General features: G+C 42.2%; 2 protein-coding genes across 5 annotated transcripts in view; one reads left to right on the forward strand and one right to left on the reverse strand.

Annotated features, from left to right (window-relative positions):
• The window catches only part of ICA1L (islet cell autoantigen 1 like), a 49,735-nt gene extending 27,557 nt beyond the window's left edge, over window positions 1-22,178 (forward strand). For 3 of the 4 annotated variants that reach the window (XM_060194117.1, XM_060194116.1, XM_060194115.1), the window contains exons 7-13: window positions 1,906-2,004; window positions 4,182-4,267; window positions 5,517-5,560; window positions 7,456-7,530; window positions 13,000-13,254; window positions 15,313-15,402; window positions 18,904-22,178. In XM_060194117.1, coding sequence (XP_060050100.1) covers window positions 1,906-2,004; window positions 4,182-4,267; window positions 5,517-5,560; window positions 7,456-7,530; window positions 13,000-13,254; window positions 15,313-15,402; window positions 18,904-19,019 — 765 coding nt within the window. In that variant the 3' untranslated portion in view covers window positions 19,020-22,178. The remainder of the gene's footprint in view (window positions 1-1,905; window positions 2,005-4,181; window positions 4,268-5,516; window positions 5,561-7,455; window positions 7,531-12,999; window positions 13,255-15,312; window positions 15,403-18,903) is intronic. The other variant, XM_060194118.1, reaches the window with a different exon arrangement.
• The window catches only part of FAM117B (family with sequence similarity 117 member B), a 94,957-nt gene continuing 79,931 nt past the window's right edge, over window positions 9,373-24,398 (reverse strand). The window contains exon 8 of the mRNA XM_060194113.1: window positions 9,373-9,532. Within this exon, the coding sequence (XP_060050096.1) occupies window positions 9,433-9,532 (100 nt within the window). The 3' untranslated portion in view covers window positions 9,373-9,432. The remainder of the gene's footprint in view (window positions 9,533-24,398) is intronic.

The following is a 24,398-nucleotide window of genomic DNA, read 5'->3' on the forward strand; positions in this document are numbered from 1 at the left end:
ATATGCTAACACTGACTTGTTAAGGCTAAGTCACTAAGACAAGAGACTCAGAGTTCTAGACTGGGAAAATTTTAGCCAAGTGTGGATTGCCTTCTCCTGTAGCTTCACCTGTTCTTGGTGTCCCGGTGAAAGTGACATAGGTGCTTGACCCAAAAATGTTTAAGATTCTTATGCCACTATGAGATTTAAATTCACTGGCATTGTTGAGTTTCCTACTCCTAGGCTGTGTACTCTCTTTTTTTATCTTTATTTGATCATTTATTGGATAGAGACAGCCAGAAATCAATAGGGAAGGGAGTAATAGAGAGGGAGAGAGACATCTGCAGCACTGCTTCACCACTTGCAAAACTTTCTCCCTGCAGGTGGGGACCGGGGGCTCGAACCTGGATCCTTTCTCATTGTAACATCTGTGCCCAACCAGGTGTGCCACTCACCACCCCCACCCCCACTCATTTCATGTTGCTAAGTTGTTAACCCACATCACTTTAATCTTGGGAGTCTTACTTGTACTTATATCAACCCAAATCACATAAATAACATACAGGAAAAGTGTTAGATTTTGGGAGTCAGGCAGTAGCACAGGGGGTTAAGCGCATGTGGTGCAAAGCACAAGGGCCAGAATAAGAATCCCGGTTCGAGACCCCAGCTCCCCACCTGCAGGGGAGTCGCTTCATAGGTGGTGAAGCAGGTCTGCAGGTGTCTATCTTTCTCTCCCCTCTCTGTCTTCCCCTCCTCTCTATTTCTCTTGGTCCTATCCAACAATGATGACATCAATAACAACAACAATAATAACTATAACAATAAAACAACAAAGGCAACAAAAGGGAATAAATATAAAAAAAGAATAAAAAACTTTAAAAAAAGAGTTTAATACATACTAGCTACTGCTCTTAATATGTTAAGTCACAAAAGGGAAGAATAAACTATTTACATGAGGAAAGAATGCTCATTGAAAATAATGTTCACTGCTGCTTTTAGGAAATCTACATAATTCAGTTCAGTACTAATTTAAAAAAAAAAAGATGCATTTTGGAAAAACAATTGACAGTCCATGAAACATCCTATCTGAAGCACATTAGCCATTAGTTCAGCTGTCCTTTAATTTCTCCTCTCACCTTGCAGAAAGTGTACAATTGCTTGACTTACTTTGAATACACAATTTTTCTTTTAATGTGACACTGAGAATGAACTGAGGTTCTTGTACATGTGCAATGCAGCCTCCCTGACCCAATTTTTAAAAATTCTACATCCTTATTAAATGAGCGAGAGAGCAAGAGACAGACCGAAAACAAAGAGGAGTGAGGAGGGACACGAAAGCACTAGTCCACCTATGACTTTTCCTCTGATGCTGTCCTAGTGCTCCCATGTGGGTCTGGGGATGCACCCCAGACCTGACGCAAGGTAAGGTGCATGCTCTACCTGTTGAGCTATCTCTTTGCTCCAATAACACTTATTGTTGGCAAGTCTTTCTTGAGCCCTAAATGAAAGGCCACAGTTTTAAGTGTTGTGTAGCATTTAGTTCCAGCTCATCAAGCCTTAATATGCTTGCAGCATGAAGATTAACACATCTATTCCTAAATTAAGTATGCTATCTCATGCTTTTAATAATTCTTTTTTCAGATTGCTCAGAAAGTGTGCTGACCTGCCCGTTTCATCCCCTTGGCTGCTTTCAGTCTCTAGCTAGCTTCATTGTACATTCCAGCACTGATACACACAGGCACCACAGATACATGTAGACACAGATGCCACTTCTTAAGCTGCAACACTCTTCAGTGATTTTCTGCATCCCCAAAGTTGGAAACTGAATTTAGTTCTTGCTCTTAACTGTTAATGAGAAAAAACAGTGCTGAAAAAAAATCATGGAGATGAAACAGAATGGTAGTGTCATCATCTCTTTTTCTGCAGAGAACGCTGCTTGGATTCTGGGAGAAAACAGCTCAGATGATGTTCCAAATCCATGAGGCTGGCATTGGTGCTCATCCTTACGGTTTTGTAGCTCTCAAGGTACCTTTCTTCCTATGCCTTTCTATTAGCTATATTGTAGTTTCATTTGGAAGGTAATGTTGAAACTTTTTTATAAAATACTGGGAAGCATTTTCCTGTACTCTTTCAGTCTGTTCTTTCTCTGCATTTGCCTGACTCCAAATGCTACCAGATTGGGGGCCAGGCAGTAGCACACCAGGTTAAGTGCAGGGACCAGGTAGTGACCCTGGTTCGAGACATACCCCCTCCCCATCTGCAAGATGGAGGTCGCTTCACAAGCAGTGAAGCAGGTCTGCAGGTATCTTATCTTTCTCCCTCCCTCTCTGTCTCCCCTTCTCTCTCAGTTTCTCTCTGTCCTATCCAGCAACAATAACAGCAATGGCAACAATAACAACAACAACAAGGGCAACAAAAATGGGAAAAATGACCTCCAGAAGATTCGTAGTGCAGGCACCGAGCCCCAGTGATAACCCTGGAGGCAAAAAACAAACAAAAAAAGCTACCAGAAACACTAACTGAATACACTGGAATGTGTTTAGCAGATTCAGGATAATAGTAGGGATAAATGAAAGTAAAAAACAATGCAAAAAAGACAAGAAAAAGGTTGTGACAAGGAAAAACATAAGAGGAACCAATGATGGCAAGTGGTCAGGTATTATTTTAAATGACGAGATTATGTACCCGACCATTTTAGAACAACAGTTTACCTATTATACTTTTACATTGAGTCACAAATGTGAGACATGGGGAAGTCAGGTGGAAGTCAGGCGGTAGGTAGCGCAGCAGGTTAAGCGCACGTGGCGCAAAGCACAAGGACCGGCGTAAGGATCCGGGTTCGAGCCTCCGGCTCCCCACCTGCAGGGGAGTCGCTTCACAGGCGGAGAAGCAGGTCTGCAGGTATCTGTCTTTCTCTCTCCCTCTCTGTCTTCCCTTCCTCTATTTCTCTCTGTTCTATCCAACGACGATGACATCAATAACAACAACAATAACTACAACAATACAAGGGCAACAAAAGGAAAATAAATAAATATTTTTTAAAAATGTGAGACACGTATACTAGTTTTGGCCATTATGTGTGACTTTCTGAGCTCTTCCTGTAACATCTCACATGTGAATGTTGGGCTAGAATTAGTTCCCTTCTAACAATCGTATATCCCCCTTGTATATCCCCAGCAGCCACACTGGTGGTCCTCCTTCAGTTCTAGGAGGCTAGGTTGCAATACCTTTGAACATATCGTTCTGCCTTACTTTTAGCAGTTTTAAAATATTGTTGGGTGTTCATGTTAGATGAGTATAATGGGTTCATATTTTTTTTAGTATTTTTATTAGTGATTTAATAATGATCGATAAGGTTGTAAGATAAGAGGGTTACAATGCCACACAATTCCCACTGCCAGGTTCCATATTCATTTATAACTGTGTATCGCTGATGCTTGGTATGGATTTTTTAAAATTAATTAATTAATTAATTTATTTATTCCTTTTGTTGCCCTTGTTGTTTTTTGTTGTTGTAGTTATTATTATTGATGTCATCATTGTTGGATAGGACAGAGAGAAATGGAGAGAGGAGGGGAAGACAGAGAGGGGGAGAGAAAGACAGACACCTGCAGACCTGCTTCACCGCTTGTGAAGTGACTCCCCTGCAGTTGGAGAGCTGGGGGCTCGAACCGGGATCCTTCCACTGATCCTTGTGCTTAGCGCCACCTGCGCTTAACCCACTGTGCTACCGCCCGACTCCCTTGGTATGGATTTTTATTTTAAGTCTTCCAGGCTAGTGAATATCCTTCAGTTTTGTTTCTTTGCTTGGTATATATTTTGTTTTAATTTTTACTTTTTTCTATATTGATATTTCATTGGACAACATAGTGGTATTTAGGTGAGTTTAATACTCAATTTCTGCTCAGGATTAAATTGAAAATCATTGATTTAGAGCATCACAATACAGGCTCACACTACAGTAGGTCTTCTTAGGCATATCAGAAACTGGTAGCCTTGTCTCCACCCCACCACACCATGTATGGTTGCTGGTCCGTTCAGATCACATCAGCAAACACTTCAAGTATCTCTCCCTTCCCATACCTCTCAGTTTCACCAGAATTATTCCTATTTAATTGCTTGTTTAGAATTTTAGTTCTCTTTTTTTTTTTTACACAAAGAAACAAATTCTAGCTACATAATGTTGAATTTTTTATTCTTAGCAACTACAAGATACTCCAAGAAAGCTTACTGAAGATCACAAAGAAGAAAAAATAGAAAACCACTGTCTTACTGAAGACCTCAACAAGTAAGCAGGCCAAAATGATGTATCATTGTACGGGAGCCCTAGATGCCGTTGTGATGTGTTTGGAAAAGAAAGAAAGGCCACTGGGAGCAGTGGGTTGGATTCACCATGCGGGCCCCAGGCCCCAGTGAGGATCCTGGTGGCAAAAAAGCAAATAAATAAAATAAAAAAGAGAACACAGATAGAAGGTCATGTATGTACACTGCCAAAGGAAATGACCATTCCAAGTCACAGTATATATTTTCTCCTGGGGCCGAGTTATCCCAGCAGGTAGCGGGGAGGGTGTTTCCTATTTCATGTGCACACCCAGCTTTAAACCTGGAGAGGATCCAGGATTGTGATGTCTTTTCTTCTCTTTCCCTTCCCATCTGAAAAAGTTGACCCAGAGCAGTGACTCCCCAGTGACAGCAACAACAACAAAAAATGCTTTTTAAGTATCTTTAAAGATTCACTGAAGCAGCCTCCAGTACTAGAATTGTGAGGCTGTACCCAAGGAATAAATGACTAAGTCTCAGTGTTCAATTTCTTATCTTTTGGTTATTACATCAGCTAATGAAAATACCCAAAATAGATTGAGAATACTTTAGGCAAATATTTTCTTTTGCAACTACCATTGTTTTTAGATAGAATATCCCCCCTTTTTTTTTTGCCTCTAGGATTATTGATGGCGCTCAGTGCCTGCACCACGAATCCACTGTTACTTGAGGCTATTTCTTCCCTTTTATTGCCCTTGTTGTTTTATCGTTGTTGTGGTTATTATCATTGGTGTTATTGATGTCGTTGTTGGATAGGACAGAGAGAAATGGAGAGAAGAGGGGGAGAGAAAGACATAGACACCTGCAGACCTGCTTCACTACCTGTGAAGCAATCCCCCTGCAGGTGGGGAGCCAGAGACTTGAACCAGGATCCTTATACCAGTCCTTGTGCTTTGCGCCACCTGCGCTTAACCCGCTGTGCTACCGCCCGGCCCCCTCTTCATCCCTTTTAATTTAGTTCATTGTATTCTTGAGCAGAATCCTTCCCTGTTTGAAAAATCTACTCCATACTCAATGACTTTAGAGATGGATGTTCTTCTTTACATGGTGCTAAGCATAGTGCTTTCCGTGCAGGACGTGGTGCCTGGTCTTCACTGATAACTCAGAAAATGTATACTGTCTCTTCAGTTTAAACACTAAAACAACAAAAGAACTGTAGAGTGTGGGTTCCAAATGTAATTTTACCAAAATATTTGCTTCTTTTGGTTTTACTTCAGGTTAGCTTTGTCAGATGAGGAAGTGAACTTGGAAAGTGAAGCAGGTAAGATAGTATATTTACTACTTTGAAATGACATTTAACATGTCAAAGCAGCGTATCCACTCAATGTAACAACATGGGAAGTTACTTTATATGTTTCCTGTGTACAAACATAGTTCCCCTGTCCTGGAGTTGCACTGAGTTGTAACTGACACAACACTGTGTGTATTGTCTTTTTTGGTTTTATGTAACCAGGGCCTCAAGCATGCAGGAAACACATTGTCCCACTGGGTCCTTCTGGGCCACTTATGGTAGCTTTATCTGCCCATTTGTTTAGTGTTTCTGATTATGAGATAATATTTGTTCATTCTTAGTCTGTGGGAGTCCTGGAGGCTTTGAAGGTATTTCTCGGGCAAAAATCCATTCCTTTTTTTTTTTTTTTTGCCTCCAGGGTTATTGCTGGGGCTCGATGCCTGCACCATGAGCCCTCTGCTCCTGGAGGCCATTTTTCCCCCTTTTGTTGCCCTTGTTGTTGTAGCCTTGTTGTGGTTATTATTGTTATTGTTGATGTTGTTTGTTGTTGGACAGGACAGAGAGAAATGGAGAGAGGGGAAGACAGAGAGGGGAAGAGAAAGACAGACACCTGCAGACCTGCTTCACTGCTTGTGAAGCGACTCCCCTGCAGGTGGGGAGCCGGGGGCTCGAACCGGCATCCTTATGCCACTGGTCCTTGCACTTTGCACCATGTGAGCTTAACCTGCTATACTACAGCCCGACCCCCTCCATTCCTTCTTTCTTAAGTTAGGGTTCAAGGGTCCAGTGATCATTGCAACTCCCTTCCAGGGACCCTTAGCTACAACAGGAATCCTAGGCTCAGCTTAATTTTCTTGGGTCTTCTGAAGTCTGCTTCCAGATAACTGAGTCAGTATGGGCATTTGTCCATAAGGCATCTGTCTACCTTTTCTCTTGGTTTCCTGTTTATTTCTCTCAGATTTGGTTTCTGTTTCCATTGTTTCCAACAAGGCCAGCAATATATTAAACATATTTTAGAGTCTTCATGAGGATTCTTTTTTTGTAAGGGAGGGTGTTTCTGGGTATTATATTTCTAGTTAGCAGTTACCCTCCCTCCCTTCCTTCCTCCTTTCTTTCTTTCTTTCTTTCTTTCTTTCTTTCTTTCTTTCTTTCTTTCTTTTTCTCTTTCTCTCCTTCTTTCCTTCTCCCTTTTCATTTCCTTCCCCAAACAAAGCACTGCTCAGCATTGGCTTCTGGTGATTGAACCCGGAGCCAGCGTTCTTGCAGAGCCATTATTCTATCGCCCCAGCACAGTCAGCAGTTTTCACTGACCATATTAATAAGGACATTTTGAAAATACTCACTGTCACTGGGACCCAGGCAATACCATCTTGCCTTCACACGAAAATACTATTTTCACTCTAGTTTGAAAAATGTGAAGAAGCACTACTTTCAGAAAAATAAAAACAAACCATATCCATCCATCCATCCATCCATCCATCCATCCATCCATCCATCCATCCATTCATATTTACTCATTCAGCGCAAAATGAACATCTGCTGTATCAGAGTAATGCAGACTGAGAAGAATCAATATAAAACGACCTTTCAGAGAGTCAAGACTGGCAGCAGGCCTACGGAGAGGGGCAGACTTCGAACATGAAAACCTCTGACTTTCAAGAGGATATAGTAGAGAAACTGAATACAAAATGATTTGTTTTTACGTCTACCAACTCAAGTTTTATATTTTTCCACTTTTTGTTCCTCTCTCTCTCTCTCTGTACACACACACACACACACACACACACACACACACACACACACACACATATTATGATTTAATTTGGTCATTTGAGCACTCCAACCTAATTACTATGTTACTGTAAATAAGCATGATAAATTTCTTCTTGTTCAGTTTATCTTGTATGGATGGGCTTTTGTTTCAGCAACTGAAGACCACAAGGAAGCATGTTTTGAAGTAAGAGAATTTGGAACATCTCAGTTTTCTAATTCTGAAAATGGTATGACATTATGTTTTCTTTATATGTATGGTTGACTGATTTTTTTTTTTAATTTCTTCAGTTTCACTTAACATTAATTTACTTAAAATTTTTTTTATTATGGGATAGAGAGGGAGAGAGCCAGAGAAACATCTGCAGCCCTGCTTCACCACTCGCTAAGCTTTCCCCCTGCAGGTGGGGACGGGAGGCATGAACCCAGGTCCTTGCACATGGTAACATATGCGCCCAACCGGGTGCAATACCACCAGGACCCAACATTAAATATTTAACATTAAAATTTATGTAGATCTCTGTACACAGGGACATAACTGTATTTCTACTTTGAGGAACATCACTATGAAGATTATATAATGCTTATTTTGTATGTCTTGAGCCCTTTCAGACTCTGCACAGCCGTGAGGATGGTCACCAGCTGGCTAGTTTTCTTTTTCACATGTAGGCAGCTAGTAGATACATGCTGAATATCTTCCCCAGGAACTAAGGTGCAAACATCATTTTCCCTAGTTTGTCATTTGCCTTTTGATATTCTACAGTTGTTTCTTGGATGTAACTGAAAAAATATGATCAACTTATCTTTCTTTTCTTCAACCTAGATGTTTTGTCATATACAAACCCCACTTTTTAAAAAATATTTATTCTCTTTTGTTGACCTTGTTGTTTTATTGTTGTAGTTATTGTTGTCGTCGTTGGACAGGACAGAGAGAAATGGAGAGAGGAGGGGAAACGGGGAGAGAACGATAGACACCTGCAGATCTGCTCCACCGCTTGTGAAGCGACTCCTCTGCAGGTGGGGAGCTGGTCCTTGTGCTTTGCGCCACCTGTGCAAACCCCACTTTAAAGACAAATGCACTTATGTTTTCTCCTATAGTATTTATATAGACGCATCAAGTTGTCCATAGTGCAAACTGCATTTCTGCAGTAACTTTATTTTGTTTTGCCTCCATGGTTATTGCTGGGGCTCAGTGCCTGCATTATGAATCCATTGTTCCTGGAGGCCTCCCCCCCCATTTTGTTGCCCTTATTGTTGTTATTGTTACTATTGCTGTTGTTGTTGGATAGGACAGAGAGATGGAGAGGAGATAGGAGAGGAAGACAGAGAGGAGGAGAGAAAGAAAGACACTTGCAGACCTGCTTCACCACTTGTGAAGTGACCCCCCCCCCAAGGTGGGGAGCTGGGGACTCAAATCGTGATCTTTACACCAGTCCTTGTGCTTTGCGCCATATGCACTTAACCCGCTGTGCTACCACCTGGCCCCTCTGCAGTAATTTTAGTCGCCTCTTGTTGCTGCTGCTCTAGTGAGCTCTAGTGCTGCAAGTGTCTGCCTAGTGCCTTCTGTAGCACCATTCACTCCTTTGAGTAGTTGGTCTCTCCAAAAAAATTGTGCACTGCTGTAAAAAGTGATCTTGCATAGTTTTTGTATGTTTTTCTTGCTATTTAGTGCAATACTGGAAAGTTTGAATAACATCATGCATTTACATGAAGTACTAGTGGTGATAGAATTGCTCCCAAGAAGCAGGGAAAAGTCCTGACAGTATAGGAGAAGTTGTATGGCTTGGGAGGTAGGCCAGTAGCCTTGGCCCTCAAGGATCATCTACACTGTGAGAGGATCCCAGTGTTGACTTAATAAACACACACATTACCTCTCTTCTTTGTCTCTAAGTACGAAGAGATTCAAGGGCTTCTCTGAAGGTTTTGCTTGTTAAATCTGGCATTTGCTCACTTTAACAAGTAACTTAAAAAATAGTATTAGTAAGCACACAAAGTACAAAATGCAAGGACCAGCTCAAGGATCCTGGTTCGATCCCCTGGTTCCCCCCTGGGGTGGAGGAGGTGTTGCTTCACAGGCGGTGAAGCAGGTCTGCAGGTGTCTTTCTCTCCTCCTCTCTCCATTTCTCTCTGTCCTATCCAACAACAACAACAGCGTCATCAGCAACAACAGTGAGAAGATGTCCTCTAGGAGCTGTGGATTCATAGTCCTGGCACCAAGCGCCAGCGATAACCCTGGAGGCAAAAAAAAAAAAAAAAAAAAACTTGTTAGTGTTAGTGATTTAATAGTGGTTTCCAAGATTCTAAGATTATAGAAAATGTATAGCTCCACACCACACCTACTACCAAAGCTCTGTGCCTCATCGGAGTCCTCAGAGTCTCAGGGAAAGTTTGAAGTTGGACTACTTCTTCTAGGCTTGTTTTTTTTTAAAGTTCATGTTTTTCAGTTTTCTTTTTTTTCATTTTTAAAAAATACTTATTTTCCCTTTTGTTGCCCGTATTGTTTTATTGTAGTTATTATTGTTATTGATGTCATCGTTGTTGGATAGGACACAGAGAAATGGAGAGAGGAGGGGAAGAACAGAGAGGGGGGAGAGAAAGATAGACACCTGCAGACCTGCTTCACCGCCTGTGAAGCGATCCCTCCCCCTGCAAGTGGGGAGCTGGGGGCTCAAACTGGGATTCCTACGCCGGTCCTTGTGCGTGTGCCACAGTGCACTTAACCCACTGCGCTACAGCCCGACTCCCTCAGTTTTCTAGCTGCCACAAATGAATGAAGCCATCTCGAAGTTCTGTCATCTCTTTACCACTTCATTAAGCATGATCACTTCCAGTTCTATTCATTTTGTCTTTTTTTTTTAAGGATTTAAAAAAAAATTAAATACTTTTTTATATTTATTTATTTTCACTTTTGTTGCCTTTGTTTTATTGTTGTGGTTATTATTGTTGTTATTGATGTCGTCATTGTTGGATAGGACAGAGAGAAATGGAACGAGATGGGGAAGATGGGGGGGAGAGAAAGACAGATACCTGCAAACCTGCTTCACCGCCTGTGAAGTGACCCCCCGCAGGTGGGGAGCCGGGATCCTTATGCCGATTCATGTGTGCATAACCTGCTGTGTTACTGCCCGACTCCCCCCCCTTTTTTTTGCCTTCAGAGTTATTGCTGTGCCTCAGTGCCAGCACTATGAATCCACTGCTCCTGGCGGCCATTTTTTCCCATTTTATTGGATAGGACAGAACGAAATTGAGAGGACAGGGTGAGATAGGGAGAGAGAGACACCTGCAGACTTGCTCACAGCTTGTTAGGTGACCCCCCCTGCAGGTTGGGAGTTGGGGCTCCAACCTGGACCCTTGTGCCGGCCTCGTGTTCTGTACTTTGTGTGCTGGACCCATTGCACCACCACCCGACCCCTCCTTTTTTATAAAACTATTTTATTTATTATTGGCTAGAGAGAGAGAGAAATTGAAAGGGGAGGGGAGATAGAGACACTTGCAGCTCTGCTTCACCACTTGTGAAGCTTCCCCCCTGCAGGTGAGGACTCGGGGCTTGAACCCCGGTCCTTGTGCACTGTTATGAGTGCTTAGCCAGGTGCATCAGCAGCTGACCTTTGTTTCCCCCCAAAGGTAGTTTCTGTTGTCTGCCTTCCTGTCAGCAATACTGTCATATATAATTTCAGGTGTTTTTTTAACTCTGTTTTGCATACCTTACTTTTTGCTGGAAATTGGACATTCTGGAAGTCACATCTTAGCAGCTTTCAATACTTGCTGCTCCTCTGGGACTCACTGCTGGGTTGTGTTTAGTAGCAAACTGATTACTTTGGCGAACCCGCCTCCTCCCCCTCCATCCTTAATCCCTCAGAGGATGAAAATCTAGGCATTTCCAGTCACCCTAGGCTAGGCTAATAGTGGCTTTTCTTTTTATTAAATGCTAACTTTTATTATGGTTTATCAGACTGTAAGATTACAAGTATATAGTTTCATACTGTACACAAAACCCAAGTTCTGGGAGTAGGAAGATGACTTTTGGGGTGTGGGGGACATAGTTTCTGAGTAGGGCTTCCTTATCAAGCTTCACAGTAACCATCTGACACACTGGACTTGACCAAGAACATATGGGGTTCTTTCCAGCAGGATCACTGCACTTCCTAGGCGGTGGGTGACTTTCAGGGAGAGAGCCCTGGAGCAAACTCCAGTGATATTGATCCAGGGATGCTGGTCTTTGTGGACAGGTCCAGTAGAACTTGAGCACCTTCCTTTTTGTTTACATTTTATTTATTCATTTTATTATTTCTCTCTCTCTCTGAAATGAAAAGAAGGGGGAATCTGGGTGAGCAGCAGTACAGTCATACAGGTCCCAGTGCAGGGGGGAAAGAGGAATGAAAGGATTCATTCTTACCCTCCCCTCCGTTCCTGGTAGCATTTGAAATTAGCTGTTACCGACCCCCCCCCCCCCAATCGTTCTTGCTGACTTTCCCCTGGTTCCCTAAGGTAAAGTATGTGATCGCCTCCCTGCTGCTTTTCATCACAACTACCTTTGTTTTGGGGTGTCCTTAGGTCTGAGTGTCTCACACTCTGTTGCAGATGCATTTACTTCCTTTGGGAAGAGAACAGAAGCTGAGAGACCCCTTTAGCCAAGAATTGTTTAATTACAGAAGATGAAAAAAAATGTATTCTGCTTGGTGGGTTTATTTAAATACTTAGGTTTATTTTTTATTTTAACTTTTTTCTTTACACTACTTCTCCTCATCTGCTATCAGGTCAAAGTGGAGAAATTTATGTTATGATAGTTATAGAACTAATAGCCCACATCTGCAACCTTGTGAGAACTACTGTAACTTCCAATGGAGGGAATGGGGACACAGAACGCTGTGGTGGGGATGATGTGGAGTTATACCATTATTTTATAACTTTGTAAATCAATATTAAATCAACAAAATTAAAAACAAATAAAAGTAAATAAAGTAATGAAAAAATTCTGTCATCATCTAATAACTAAGTTTATTTTTATAGTATTGTTTTAAATTTTTATTTATTTATTTGATAGAGACAGACAAATTGAGAAGAAAGGGGGAGACAGGGAGAGAGACAGAGAGATACCTGCAGCCCTGCTTCACCATTCATGAAGCTTTCCCCTTGCAGGTAGGGACCAGGGGCTTGAACCAGGTCCTTGTGCATTTAGCCAGTTGTGCCATCTGGCCCCTATTTTTATATTATTCAACCACATTATATGCAGAGCGATTTTGGTAATATTTCTACCTTGAGAAACCATGGATTGTCTGTGTGTGCCTTAGTATAGATGTTTGTGAATTTCCACTGCTTCTGAAGGTAATTTTCTATCACTAGGAAATGTATGTACCTACTTGTGTTCTAGTAGGTATATTAGTCTTGTATTACTAGTGTGTGTGTTTCTTCTTATAGCTCCTTCAGTTTCTGTCTTTGGTGAATGATTCCTTAGTTATGTATATCACTCCATACCTATATCCTCATGACTTTTATACATCTTCACTGTGAATTGTTGTCATTTGATCTATAGGCTGTCAAAGTTTAAAGTGATTTTCATGTAAACTTTCAATCAGTCCAGTTATCCATTAAACTTATATTAATACGGTGTGAAACAGGGTAAATGTGATTTCCCCTACATTCTACTCTCACTTCCTCAAAGAGAAACAAAACCCCACTGTTTTATTTTCACTTAACAGTTACAAAGGATCTACCGATAGATTCGTTCGAAGAAGATTTTGAGAGAGAATTCTCATTCCTGAACAACCTTCTGAGTCCTGGCTCTTTAAGTACTAGTGAATTTAACCAAGAATGTCACACTGCTTTTGGGAGCCCCACTGCCAGCCTCATGTCCCAGGAGCCTTGTGTGGGGTCTGAGTCCCTTGCTGCTTCTTCTGGATTCCTTCCTTCCCAGCTCTTTGACCTTGGCCTTCATGCTGCTGGAGCTTTCAACAGTAAGTGCCAATGAAATATGCAATAACTGTGTCCTGCTTTATCTTTGTCAAGCAAAACTGTGTATTTTGATTCTAAAATCAACAAGGAGGTCAATTTTATCATCATCCTCGTCATTACTGTGTGATTGTTACTTGCCACCAGGGTTAACACTGGAGCTTGGTGCCTGCACACAACTCCATTGATCCCGGCAACCTTTTTTCTTCCCCTCTAGACAGAGGACGAGACAAGATAGGGAGAGAATGACAGAGGAAGAACACTGCAGTGCTGACCCACCGCTCAGGAAGCTTTCCCTTCTCAAGCACTCCCATGTTTGCCTGAGGCTTGAAATCAGGTCCTGCACATGGCAAAGTCGTAGTGTGTCCCGTGGGGTGAACCACCTGCTACCCCCAGCCCCTGCTCTGATTACTTTGATGAGCAGGAGAGACCACAGTTAGCTCTGCTTGGCTTTAGCGTGTGCAGTGCTGCGGATCTAGCTTGGGACACCATGCATTCAACTCAGGAGATGACTTCTAACAAGTACTAAATAAAGCTTGTAGTCAACACCAACCAGCTGGGGAAACAAAATATATATAATTGTTTTTTTTTTCTTGCCTTCAGGGTTATTGCTGGGACTATGAATCCACTGCTCCCAGAGGCTATTTTTTCCCTTTTGTTGCCCTTGTTGTTTATCATTATTATTGTTATTGCTATCATTGTTGTATAGGACAGAGAGAAATCGAGATGGGGAAGACAGAGAGGGGAAAGAAAGACAGACACCTGCAGACCTGCTTCACCGCCTCTGAAGCAACCCCCCGCCCCCGGCAGGTGGGGAGCAAGGGCTCAAACTGGGGTCCTTATGCCGGTCCTTGTGCTTTGCGCTAACACTCAGTCCCCTATTTTTAGTTATTTTAAAAAAATATTTTACTTATTTATTAGAGGAAGAACCAGACATCACTCTGATACATGTGCTACCGGGGATTGAACTTGGGACCTTATGCCTGAGAGCCCAATACTTTATCCACTGCACCACCTCTCAGACCACTATTTATTTAAACCAGAGTACTGTTCACCTCTGGCTTCTGGTAGTGCTAGGTATTGAACCTGGGACTTCAAGCTTTGGAGCCTCAGGCAGGAAGGTCTTGTTGCATAACTGTTATGCTACACTTATCTCCCCAGCCCAGATCTCTGGGTTCTAAGGGCTAGTGAAGTAGTCCACTTGCATAGTGCACATTTGTTTAAATTTTCCCATGCATGCAACCCAGGTTAGAGCCCAGCCCCTACCATACTGGAGGAAACTCGTCTTGTGGGACTTTCCCCTCTATCTCTCTTTCAATTTGCAACGTCAGCCCAGAACAGTAATGTCTCAGTGATTACAAAATAATAATAATAAATAATAATCTGTCAGAACTATTACTTCCCCCCAAGTTTAGAACTTCTCTTTTAAATTGTGTGTCCATTTTTAATTATTTCTTTATTGGGGGATTAATGTTTTATAGTCAACAGTAAATACAATAGTTTGTATAGGCGTAACATTTGTTTTCTTTTTTAATATCTTATTAATGAGAAAGATAGGAGAGAAATAACCAGATATCACTCTGGTACATGTGCTGCCGGGGATTCAACTCAGGACCTCATGCTTGAGTGTCCAGTGCTTTATCCACTGTGCCACCTCTGGACCACAGATTTCTCAGTTTTCCACATAATGTGTCTGTTTCTAATGTGTCTGTTTCTAATTGAATGTGTCTGTTTCTAATTGTTTACAACTTGTATATTTATTTCAAAACCATTTTGAAAACTTTAAGGAAGTCTCTAGCTGGGACTAAATTTAGGTGATTTGAGATATAATTGCAGATAAAATTTTGAGTGTAAATTCTTATATTGTAGAGTCTAATTTTGATACAAAGACCTTTCCTGGTTTTTCTTTGGAATTCTGGTTTTATTTCCTGGTCAGGGAGAGAACACTAGCGTGTGGTCTCAGACTTGCAAGTCCAGCATCCTCCTCTGCCTGGACACATTTTCTTTTCTGTCCCTTCCTATCTGATCAACAGTGGGTAACTGACCACACCCCCTCTCCCTAGGCTGGGCCATCCAAGGCGGGTTAGAGCTTCCTCTTTCACAAATTGGCCACCAGCCAGTGCCTTCACAGAGTCCAAAGAAATTCACAATATGTAAGTGATTTATGTTCCTTGTCATAACATTAGCAATTAGCTGAATATAGATACATTTAGAGAAGGACCCCCAGACTGAACTTTAAGGGATCTTTTTTCAGAGTTATTTTTTAAAAAAAATATTTTATTTTCTCTTTTGTTGTCCTTGTTGTTTTTCATTGTTGTTGTAATTATTGTTATTGATGTTGTCGTTATTATTATTGTTAGATAGGCCAGAGAGAAATGGAGAGAGGAGGAGAAGGCAGAGAGGGAGAGAGAAAGACACCTGCAGACCTGCTTCGCCGCCAGTGAAGGGACTCCCTGCAGGTGGGGAGCTGGGGGCTCAAACTGGGATCCTTACACCGGTTTTTGCACTTTGCGCCACATGCACTTAACCCGCTGTGCTTCTAGAGTTCTTTACTGGAGAAGGATCCCGCTCCCCACCTGTAGGGGATGGGGGGGCTGCTTCATGAGAGGTGAAGCAGGTCTGCAGTGTCTCTTTTTAACTTTTATTACTTATTATTAGATAGAGAGAAAGAAATTGAGAGGGGAGAGAAAGTTAGAGGGGAGAGGTAAAGCGGGAAGGAGAGGGGGCTGGGTGGTGGCGCAGTCGGTTAAGGATACATGGTACTAAGCACAAGAACTTGGTAAGGATCCCGGTTTGAGCCAATGGCTCCCCACCTGCAGGGGGTTCGTTTCACAAGCAGTGAAGCAGGTCTGTAGGTGTCTGTCTCTCTCCCTAACTCCTTCCCCTCTCAATTTCTGTCATAGCCAATAAAAAGGAAAAAATGGCCTCCAGGAGCCCTGGATTTGTAGTGCCGGCAGCAAGCCCCATCGATAACAACCCTGGAGGCAAAGTGGGAGAGAGGGAAAGAGGCAGAGGCCCCTGCAGCCCTGCTTCACCACTCATGAAGCTTCCCCCCTGCAGGTGGAGACCAGGGGTTTGAACCCAGGTCCTTGTGCACTGTAATGTGAGCACTTAACGAGGTGCACCACCACCTGCCCCCCATCTTTCCCTCTATCTATCCCTTCCCCTCTCAGTTTCTCTCAAAATAAAACAGAAAGGGAAAAAAAGGGAGGGAGGAGGGGCCCAGGTGGTGGCACACCTGGCTGAGCACACAGGTTACAATGCACAAGGACCCGGGTTCAAGTTCCCGGGCCCCGCCTGCAGGGGGGAAGCTTCATGAGTGGTGAAACAGGGCTGCAGGGGTCACTCTCCCCCTTCCTTTCAATTTCTGGCCGTCTCTATCCAATAAATAAAAGATAATTAAAAAAAAAAAAGGTTGCTGGGAGCAGTGGACTCGTAGTGCCCAGCACTAACCCTGGCAGAGAAGGACAGGGAGATACCACTTACTACCTTAAATTGTCCAGAGCAGTATTTTGTTAGGAACTAAAACAAAAGCTTGGCTGTCTGACTATGGAGAAAGGATTGAATAGAGAATGATGCATTCACCATGCCAAGCTGGTATTTTTAATGCAATGCCAGGGAATGAATGCACACCACTGGGTGAGCTCTCATCCCCCTCCCTCCCTTCCTCCTTCTCTCTCTTTTTCACAGCTCTGGCTTATGGGGTTGAACCTGAGACTTCTCAGAGCCTCAGAAATGATAATCTCTTACATAACCACTATGCTATCTCCCCTACCTTAGTTATTTAGGAGAATGAGACAGAGACACCACAGCACCACTGTGCCATCCGTAGAGTTCCTCTAGTGGCAGCCATGGGGCGTCAGGGCTTGTACCCCGAGTCTTATGCACGTTCAGCCTGTGCTCTCCTGGGGGTGGGCTATCTCCTGACCCCCAGCAATGAGCTAAATCCTGTACTGCAGTCATTTCCATTTTGTGTCATTTTGTTGATAATGGATAGATACTATCCTATCCTATAGGATGTCTGCATAAAGAATAGTTTGGGGGAAGGGGGTAAAGAGCATAATGGGGGATTTGGGCGGTAGCACAGTGGGTTAAGCACATGTGGCACAAAGTGCAAGGACCAGCATAAGGATCCCAGTTCAAGCCCTCAGCTCCCCACCTGCAGAGGAGTTGCTTCACAGGCGGTGAAGCAGGTCTGCAGGTGTCTCTCTCCCCCCATCTTCCCCATCTCTCTCGATTTCTCTGTCCTATCCAACAGTGATGACAACAATAACTACAACAATAAAACAACAAAGGCAACAAGAGAATTAATGTTTTAAAAAAATACATAAGTAAGAGCATAATGGTTATACAAAGACTCTTGAGACTGAGGTTCCAAAGTCCCAGGTTCAATCCCTTGCACTACTGTGAGCCAGAGATGAGCAGTAAAAGAAAAAACAAACAAAAAAACCCAACAGGCCCTGCTACCATGTACGAAGTACTTACTATGTTGTGTGTGCAGAAATGGTCCATGTTGTAACTACCATGTAGGGTATACACAGAAAACAAGCAGACTTGCTGTCTTACACGGTCATTTACTTTCTTTTTTTTTTCATTAAAATTTAGGAGTAAATTATTTTTTTAATTTATTTTTTAAGAAAAGATAAATTAACAAAACCATAGGGTAGGAGGGGTTCAACTCCACACAATTCCCACCACCCAATCTCCATATCCCACCCCCTCCCCTGATAGCTTTCCCATTCTCTATCCCTCTGGGAGCATGGACCCAGGGTCCTTGTGGGATGCAGAGGGTGGAAGGTCTGGCTTCTGTAATTGCTTCCCCGCTGAACATGGACGTTGACTGGTCGGTCCATACTCCCAGACTCTCTCTTTCCCTAGTAGGGTGGGTCTCTGGGGAAGCGGAGCTTAAAACTTTTTCATTGGAATTTTAAAGGTCCAGAATTGTTGCACGAGGACAACCAAGGACCTATTATATATATATATATATGCCTCTCACTCAGATTGGCCTATTTGTGTCCTTCATTGTTTGCTTGTAGAAACCAGTTTGGTTACTGTATTCTAAGTCATTGAGGCTGAACTAGTAGCCCTCTGTCCCTAAACACTTGAGCTTGCTGCACTGGGATACTTCTTCAGCGTCCCAAGGAGAGGTCTGTTCTGTAGCACCACTACAGCCAGGTTCTAAACACAAGAAGATTCCTTACTGTGTAGTGGCCCGGTGCACCTTAAAGACTGCTTGGACTTTTGAGTTGCCTTTTGACTGGCACAATCTGCTTGTCATGGTACAAAATGATGTTTTGTAACCCCAGAATTTCCTCCACAATTTTTTTAATTGGAATGGAAAACACATACAATTTGCCATCTTATTTCCAAGTGTACAGTTCAGTAGTGCTACATATTTGCACTGTAATGAAATGGACTTCCACAACTTGTTGGTCTTGGAAATTTGAAACATGTTATACAATACCCCTTAACATCGGCTACCCACTCCCTACCATCCCACTACCCACTAGTTATGTTCTGCTTGATAGCGTTCTTACCAGTTGTCTGGAATCTTTTATTTAAAAGGACATCTAATTTAAAATAATAAAAGTGATAAAATAATGTGGTTTCAAGAAGTCAAGATTCTATAATAATTTATTTCCTTTTTTCCATAGCTCCAGATAGTAGTAACCAGGATATGTCAGCCTGGTTCAGTTTGTTTGCAGACTTGGATCCACTTTCAAACCCAGATGCTATCGGACACTCTGACGATGAACTTCTTAATGCCTGACTGAAGTTGTCCTGTCACTCAGCCACCTTCAGACATCAGTCTGCAACATGCTGCGTTTGGGGGAAGGGAGCCTCTGCTCTAATCCAGACACAAACACATCTTGTTTGCACTTGTCAGCCCACTTCAAACAGTCAGGACCACATGTGAATAGATTCAGCATCTTTTTAATATCTTGGATCTGCAGCCATTGGTAACATGTGGAAACTATTAGAAATAATTAGAGTGTGAGCTAGATACCTAATTTTAAGGCAAAATAACAGGAATAAGCCTGTGGGTTGGAATTGGGCATACTTATCTGGAAGCCTTTAATGCTGAGGATTCTCTGTGTGGGAAAAGGGCAGCTGGTGTAGAAGTTAGGTTACAACTTGGGGTGATTTTTTTAAAATTTTCTGTTCTGGAAAATAGCATTAGACCCAGCTCAGTTTTGTCTTGAGTTAGAAAGACTTCAGAACTCAATTTACTTTCATGAAATCAGAGAAACTTGGTGCTTGTGTATTCCACTAGGAGGCTAAAATGCAAGAGTTGTCATTTCTCCTTCATACACAATCACGGGCACCTGTCGATTCCTCTATTGGATTTTTTACAGGGAAGTAACATGATGATTTGCTAAATCCATTCTCCATAGAAAAGGAGAAATTCCGCTCCCCTTTTCAGGCTACAAGAATATCCAAAGATGTTCCAGATGTGTAGGTGTCCTCCTGCTTGGTTTTTACATGTTGCTACAGAAACTGGCTTTTCCTGAAACACGAAGCAACTACCAACAGTAACCCTTCCTCTATGGCCCTTCTGCTGGAGTGAGGGAGACACCTTTCTGACCCTTTATCCTTATATATGTATGTTCATACTCACCTGTGCCCCTTGATAAGATTTAATCCAGAATATTTCCTGCAGCTACCAAAAGCTCTTCAACTCACTAAGGCAGCGTCTCATTTCTGCTACTTTTCCCCTCTCTGGTTGACCATTACCCCCGGCGTTCTGCATGTTGCTCCTGTGATCCTTAGAGGAAAGGCCTGGAGGGAGGGCTGTTCATGCTGATGTGCACACCTACTCAATCACATTCCATGCTCATTTTTTCTTGCTCATTCTTTAGTTTTGAGGCAGTTCTCCTGGTATCTTTTTATATTCTAGTCCTTTTATCTTCATAAGAAAACAACCAAGTTGGGGGTCTGACAGTAGCACAGTGGGTTAAGCTCAGGTGGCGCAAAGCGCAAGGACCGGCTCAAGGATCCCGGTTTGAGCCCCTGGCTCCCCACCTGCAGGGGAGTCGCTTCACAGGCGGTGAAGCAGGTCTGCGGTGTCTTTCTCTCCCTGTCTTCCCCTCCTCTCTCCATTTCTCTCTGTCCTATCCAACAACAACGACAACAATTAATAACTATAACAATAAAACAAGAAGGGCAACAAAAGGGAAAATCAATAAAAAATAAAAAAAGAGAAAACAACCAAGTTATTCACAGTAGTTCTTTAGAACTACTTGCAGTAGTTCTAAACAGATTTATGAAAGAATAACAGTGTTCAAGTCATTAAATATAGAAAAACTGTTTTTAGGAACAGACCAGAGGCGGCAAAATACAGTCCACCTCGCCCCAGAGCAGCCTGGCAGAACTATGACGTGAACTACCCACAGCTCTCCAGAGAGCCACCGGTGCGGATGGCTGAATGCAGGGTAGGCTTAAGAACCTTGCTCAGGGGCTGAAACACGGCCTCAGGAAAAGGCTACTGATTTTTTTTTTTCTTCTTCCATACTTATTCCAGTGATTTTGTATTTACTGAAGCATTTTCTTTTAAGCTCAGTAAGTGTGCCTAACTAACCTACACCAAGATGCAATCACTAAGGGTGGGTTACCAACACGTAGTCTAAATTCTAAGCCTGTGATGACTTTGCTCTCAACTTTGAGCACGTCAGAAATGCTAACTTGCTTCTACCACTTGTGCCACTTTTCACCATGTTTCATCACTACTACATCAGTTCAGGCATACTTGACTGTTTCCCCTAAACACACAAACAGCCTGTTGTCAGCAGTAAATAAAGACACTCCAACGCAGAAGAAAACCATGACAGCCTTCCCAAGCTTGAAGCCCAGACTCAATGTGAAGATTCACTGCCCTCAGTTTTTAAGGGGAAGAGTTCTCAAACACTGAAACATTCAAGGAATTTTATTTAAAAAATATATTTTATTCCCTTTTGTTGCCCTTGTTTTATTGTTGTATTTATTGTTGTCATTGTTGGATAGGACAGAGAAATAGAGACGGAGAAGACGGGGAAAGAAAGACACCTGCAGACCTGCTTCACCACCTGTGAAGTGACTCCCCTGCACATGGGGAACTGGGGCCTTGAACCGGGACTTAGACGGGTCCTTGTGCTTTGCGCCATCTGCTGCGCTACTCCCTTCAAGGAAATTTGTATTATCCAATTTTTAAGTTTTCTTTTTCAACACAGGACATGTAGTTGACCATTTAACCGGAAGTAACGTTATTTGCGTTACCAGCTCTCGTTATAACCTTAGTCAGCCAAACAAGCCCATTTTTGAGAAGTACCTTAAAATTTTTATTAAAATAAAAGTAACCTCATATTTTCTCAAGACTAGTTATTTAAGGATCAAGCATTAATTTAGAAGCCAAATAGAAGCCTGGCTATTTTACACAGGAATTACCAACATAGAAAAGCAAGCACAATACATATTCAGAAGGGAGTGAAAGAAACAGAACAGAACTGCTATTTGTCTAAATCAACCATAAAGAGACAAATTAATTAACCTGAGCAGCAAGCTCCTTTATACAGAGTGCGAGAAATACTGGTCTCTGTAATACCAGCCAAGAATCATCTAACCACAAGAAAGCTGCAGAATAAACTTAAGTTTGCCTGATCTATCACTTTTCAAGGGGCAAGAATGCCAGGGAATATGAAGACCTGATCAGTGTAACCGGATATTTTTTTTTTAAATTTCATCAGTTATAAAACATAACTCTTATTAGAAGCTGTATCTAAAAGGTTTCAGTATTTGCACAATGAAAAAGTGTATTTCAACTATAAATATTTCACATATATATCTTTACAAACTAATGAGAAGCATCAAGGTCTTACAAGTATATGAACAAAGGAACCGAATGTGTTCTGTCTACTTTTCTGAGCCTCTTAATAAAGCTTACTAGATGGTCTAAGATTTTTAAAAAAGCTTATTTCCTAAACATCCAATACACATTCAATTATGTATCTCCTTATTTAATGTTTGGGTTTCACACAGAACCTTAAGAGTAGCAAGAAGACTGAACTGATGCCAGAGAATGAACACTAAATTAAAGCAACTGATATCCTTGTGAGACTGGTTTTTACTCCCCATCTGACGTCATACAGAGGAACTTCGTGAGACCTGGGAAATAACAGAATATGTGCTTTATCCTCTTAATAAAATATAAAAAATCTGAAGCTAGAAGCAATAGCCAATGAAAACGTAACAGGGCCAGACAGGTAGTTCACCTCGTAGGGTGTCTGCATCGCCTTGGATGCAAGCCAGGTCCAAATGCTGGCACCACACAGGCAGGAGGTGCAGCTGTGATGGAGGGAGCTTCACTGCTGCAGTCTCTCCCCGGCTCAGTGAGGCAAGTGTCCCAGAGCAGTGAAATCATACATGTATGGGACCCCATTTCAGCCAATACCAAATATATATATGGAAATAAAAAGTACAGAGAGAAAAAGCATGACTTGTCAAACACAGGCAGGAGTACAAGCCAGCCAGCACTGACCCAGCTAGCCTGCATTTACTCCATAGTACTTCTGGGACCCTGTGTCTCCTTATATTGGATAAGCAAACAGCCCCAGAATCTTGACATGTAGAGATTAAGTTTGGGCAAAAATACCACCCTCAAAATATTAATTCAAGGGGCCAGGTGGTGGCACACCTGGTTGAGTGTACTTTACAGTGCACAAGGACCTGGGTTCAAGTCCGGTCCCCACCTGCAGGGGGAACACTTTGCAAGTGATGAAGCAGGGCTGCAGGTCTCTGTTTCACTCCCTCCCCCTCTCCTCTTCCTCTCAATTTCTGGCTGTCTCTATCCAATAAATAGATAAATTAAAAAAATAATAGGAAAAATGCCTTTTCCACAATAGGTTAAAAAAACTACCAACAATGGGAGTGCCAATATTTTCTGCCTCTCTTTTAAGATTTACTTCCCAAATGAAAGAAAATTATTTTCTTGAATGTCTGCATCTACAGCAATTAAGACCAAAAGAACTTGAATAGTTATGTCACTAACTTCCTTGTCTACAACGAGCGTTTAACCAGCTTTCTCTAGGCCCTCTGAACCAGTCTGTTCGCAGCTGAGGCAAGGATGAAGTCTTTAAGGGCAAAGACGCAGGTGACGGTGCAGTAGTATACATGTACAGCAATAACAGTATTTAATTCTGTTACAGATGAGTATCAGTGAGGTTTGGAAAATGGCTAATTTTTCATCTACAGGATAGATGAAATAAAATTATTACATTAGAAAAATTTGTGGTGGGCTAGATATCATAATGATTATACAAAAACACTCTCATGCATGAGGCCCATGTTCAACCACCCACAACATAAGCCAGAGCTGAGCAGTACTCTGGTTAAAAACAGTAACGTTGGGGGGCTGGGAGGGGGTGGCTTCACTTAGTGGTGAAGCAGGTCTGCAGGTGTCTATCTTTCTCTCCCTGTCTTCCCTCCTCTCTATTTCTCTGTCATATCTAACAACAAGGGCAATAAAAGTGGGAAAAATGGCCTCCGGAAGCAGTGGATTTGTAGTTCCCCAGCATAACCCTGGAGGCAAAACAAACAAAAAACAGTACCAGTGGTCTGGGAGGTGGCACAGTGGATAAAGCATTGGCCTCTCAAGCATGAGGTCCTGAGTTCAGTCCCTGGCAGCATATATACTAGAGTGGTGGCTGGCTCTTTCTTATTAATAAAATCTTTACAAAAAGAACCAAACATAGAAAGAAAAAATTAAAGTACTTGATATTACATAAGCTGTTAGTGTTACCCATTTTTATTTCAATTCAACACCATATACTTTACCAGGTAAAATGATTTAAAAAAAAAATTAGTTAAAAGAGAGAAACTGAAGGGAATGAGGAAGTAGAAAGGGAGGAAGAGGGAGTCGGGCGGTAGCGCAGCAGGTTAAGTGCAGGTGGCACCAAGCCAGGACCAGCGTAAATCTGGTTCGAGCCCCCGGCTCCCCACCTGCAGGGGAGTCGCTTCACAGGTGCTGGAGCAGGTCTGCAGGTGTCTTTCTCTCTCCCTCTCTGTCTTCTCCTTTCTCTCTGTTCTATCCAACAATGACGACATCAATAACAACAACAATAATAATTAAAACAATAAAACAAGGGCAACAAAAGGGAATAAATATTTAAAAGAAAGG

This window comes from Erinaceus europaeus, chromosome 7 (assembly GCF_950295315.1).
Source record: "Erinaceus europaeus chromosome 7, mEriEur2.1, whole genome shotgun sequence".
In the NCBI taxonomy this organism is placed as follows: Eukaryota; Metazoa; Chordata; class Mammalia; order Eulipotyphla; family Erinaceidae; genus Erinaceus; species Erinaceus europaeus.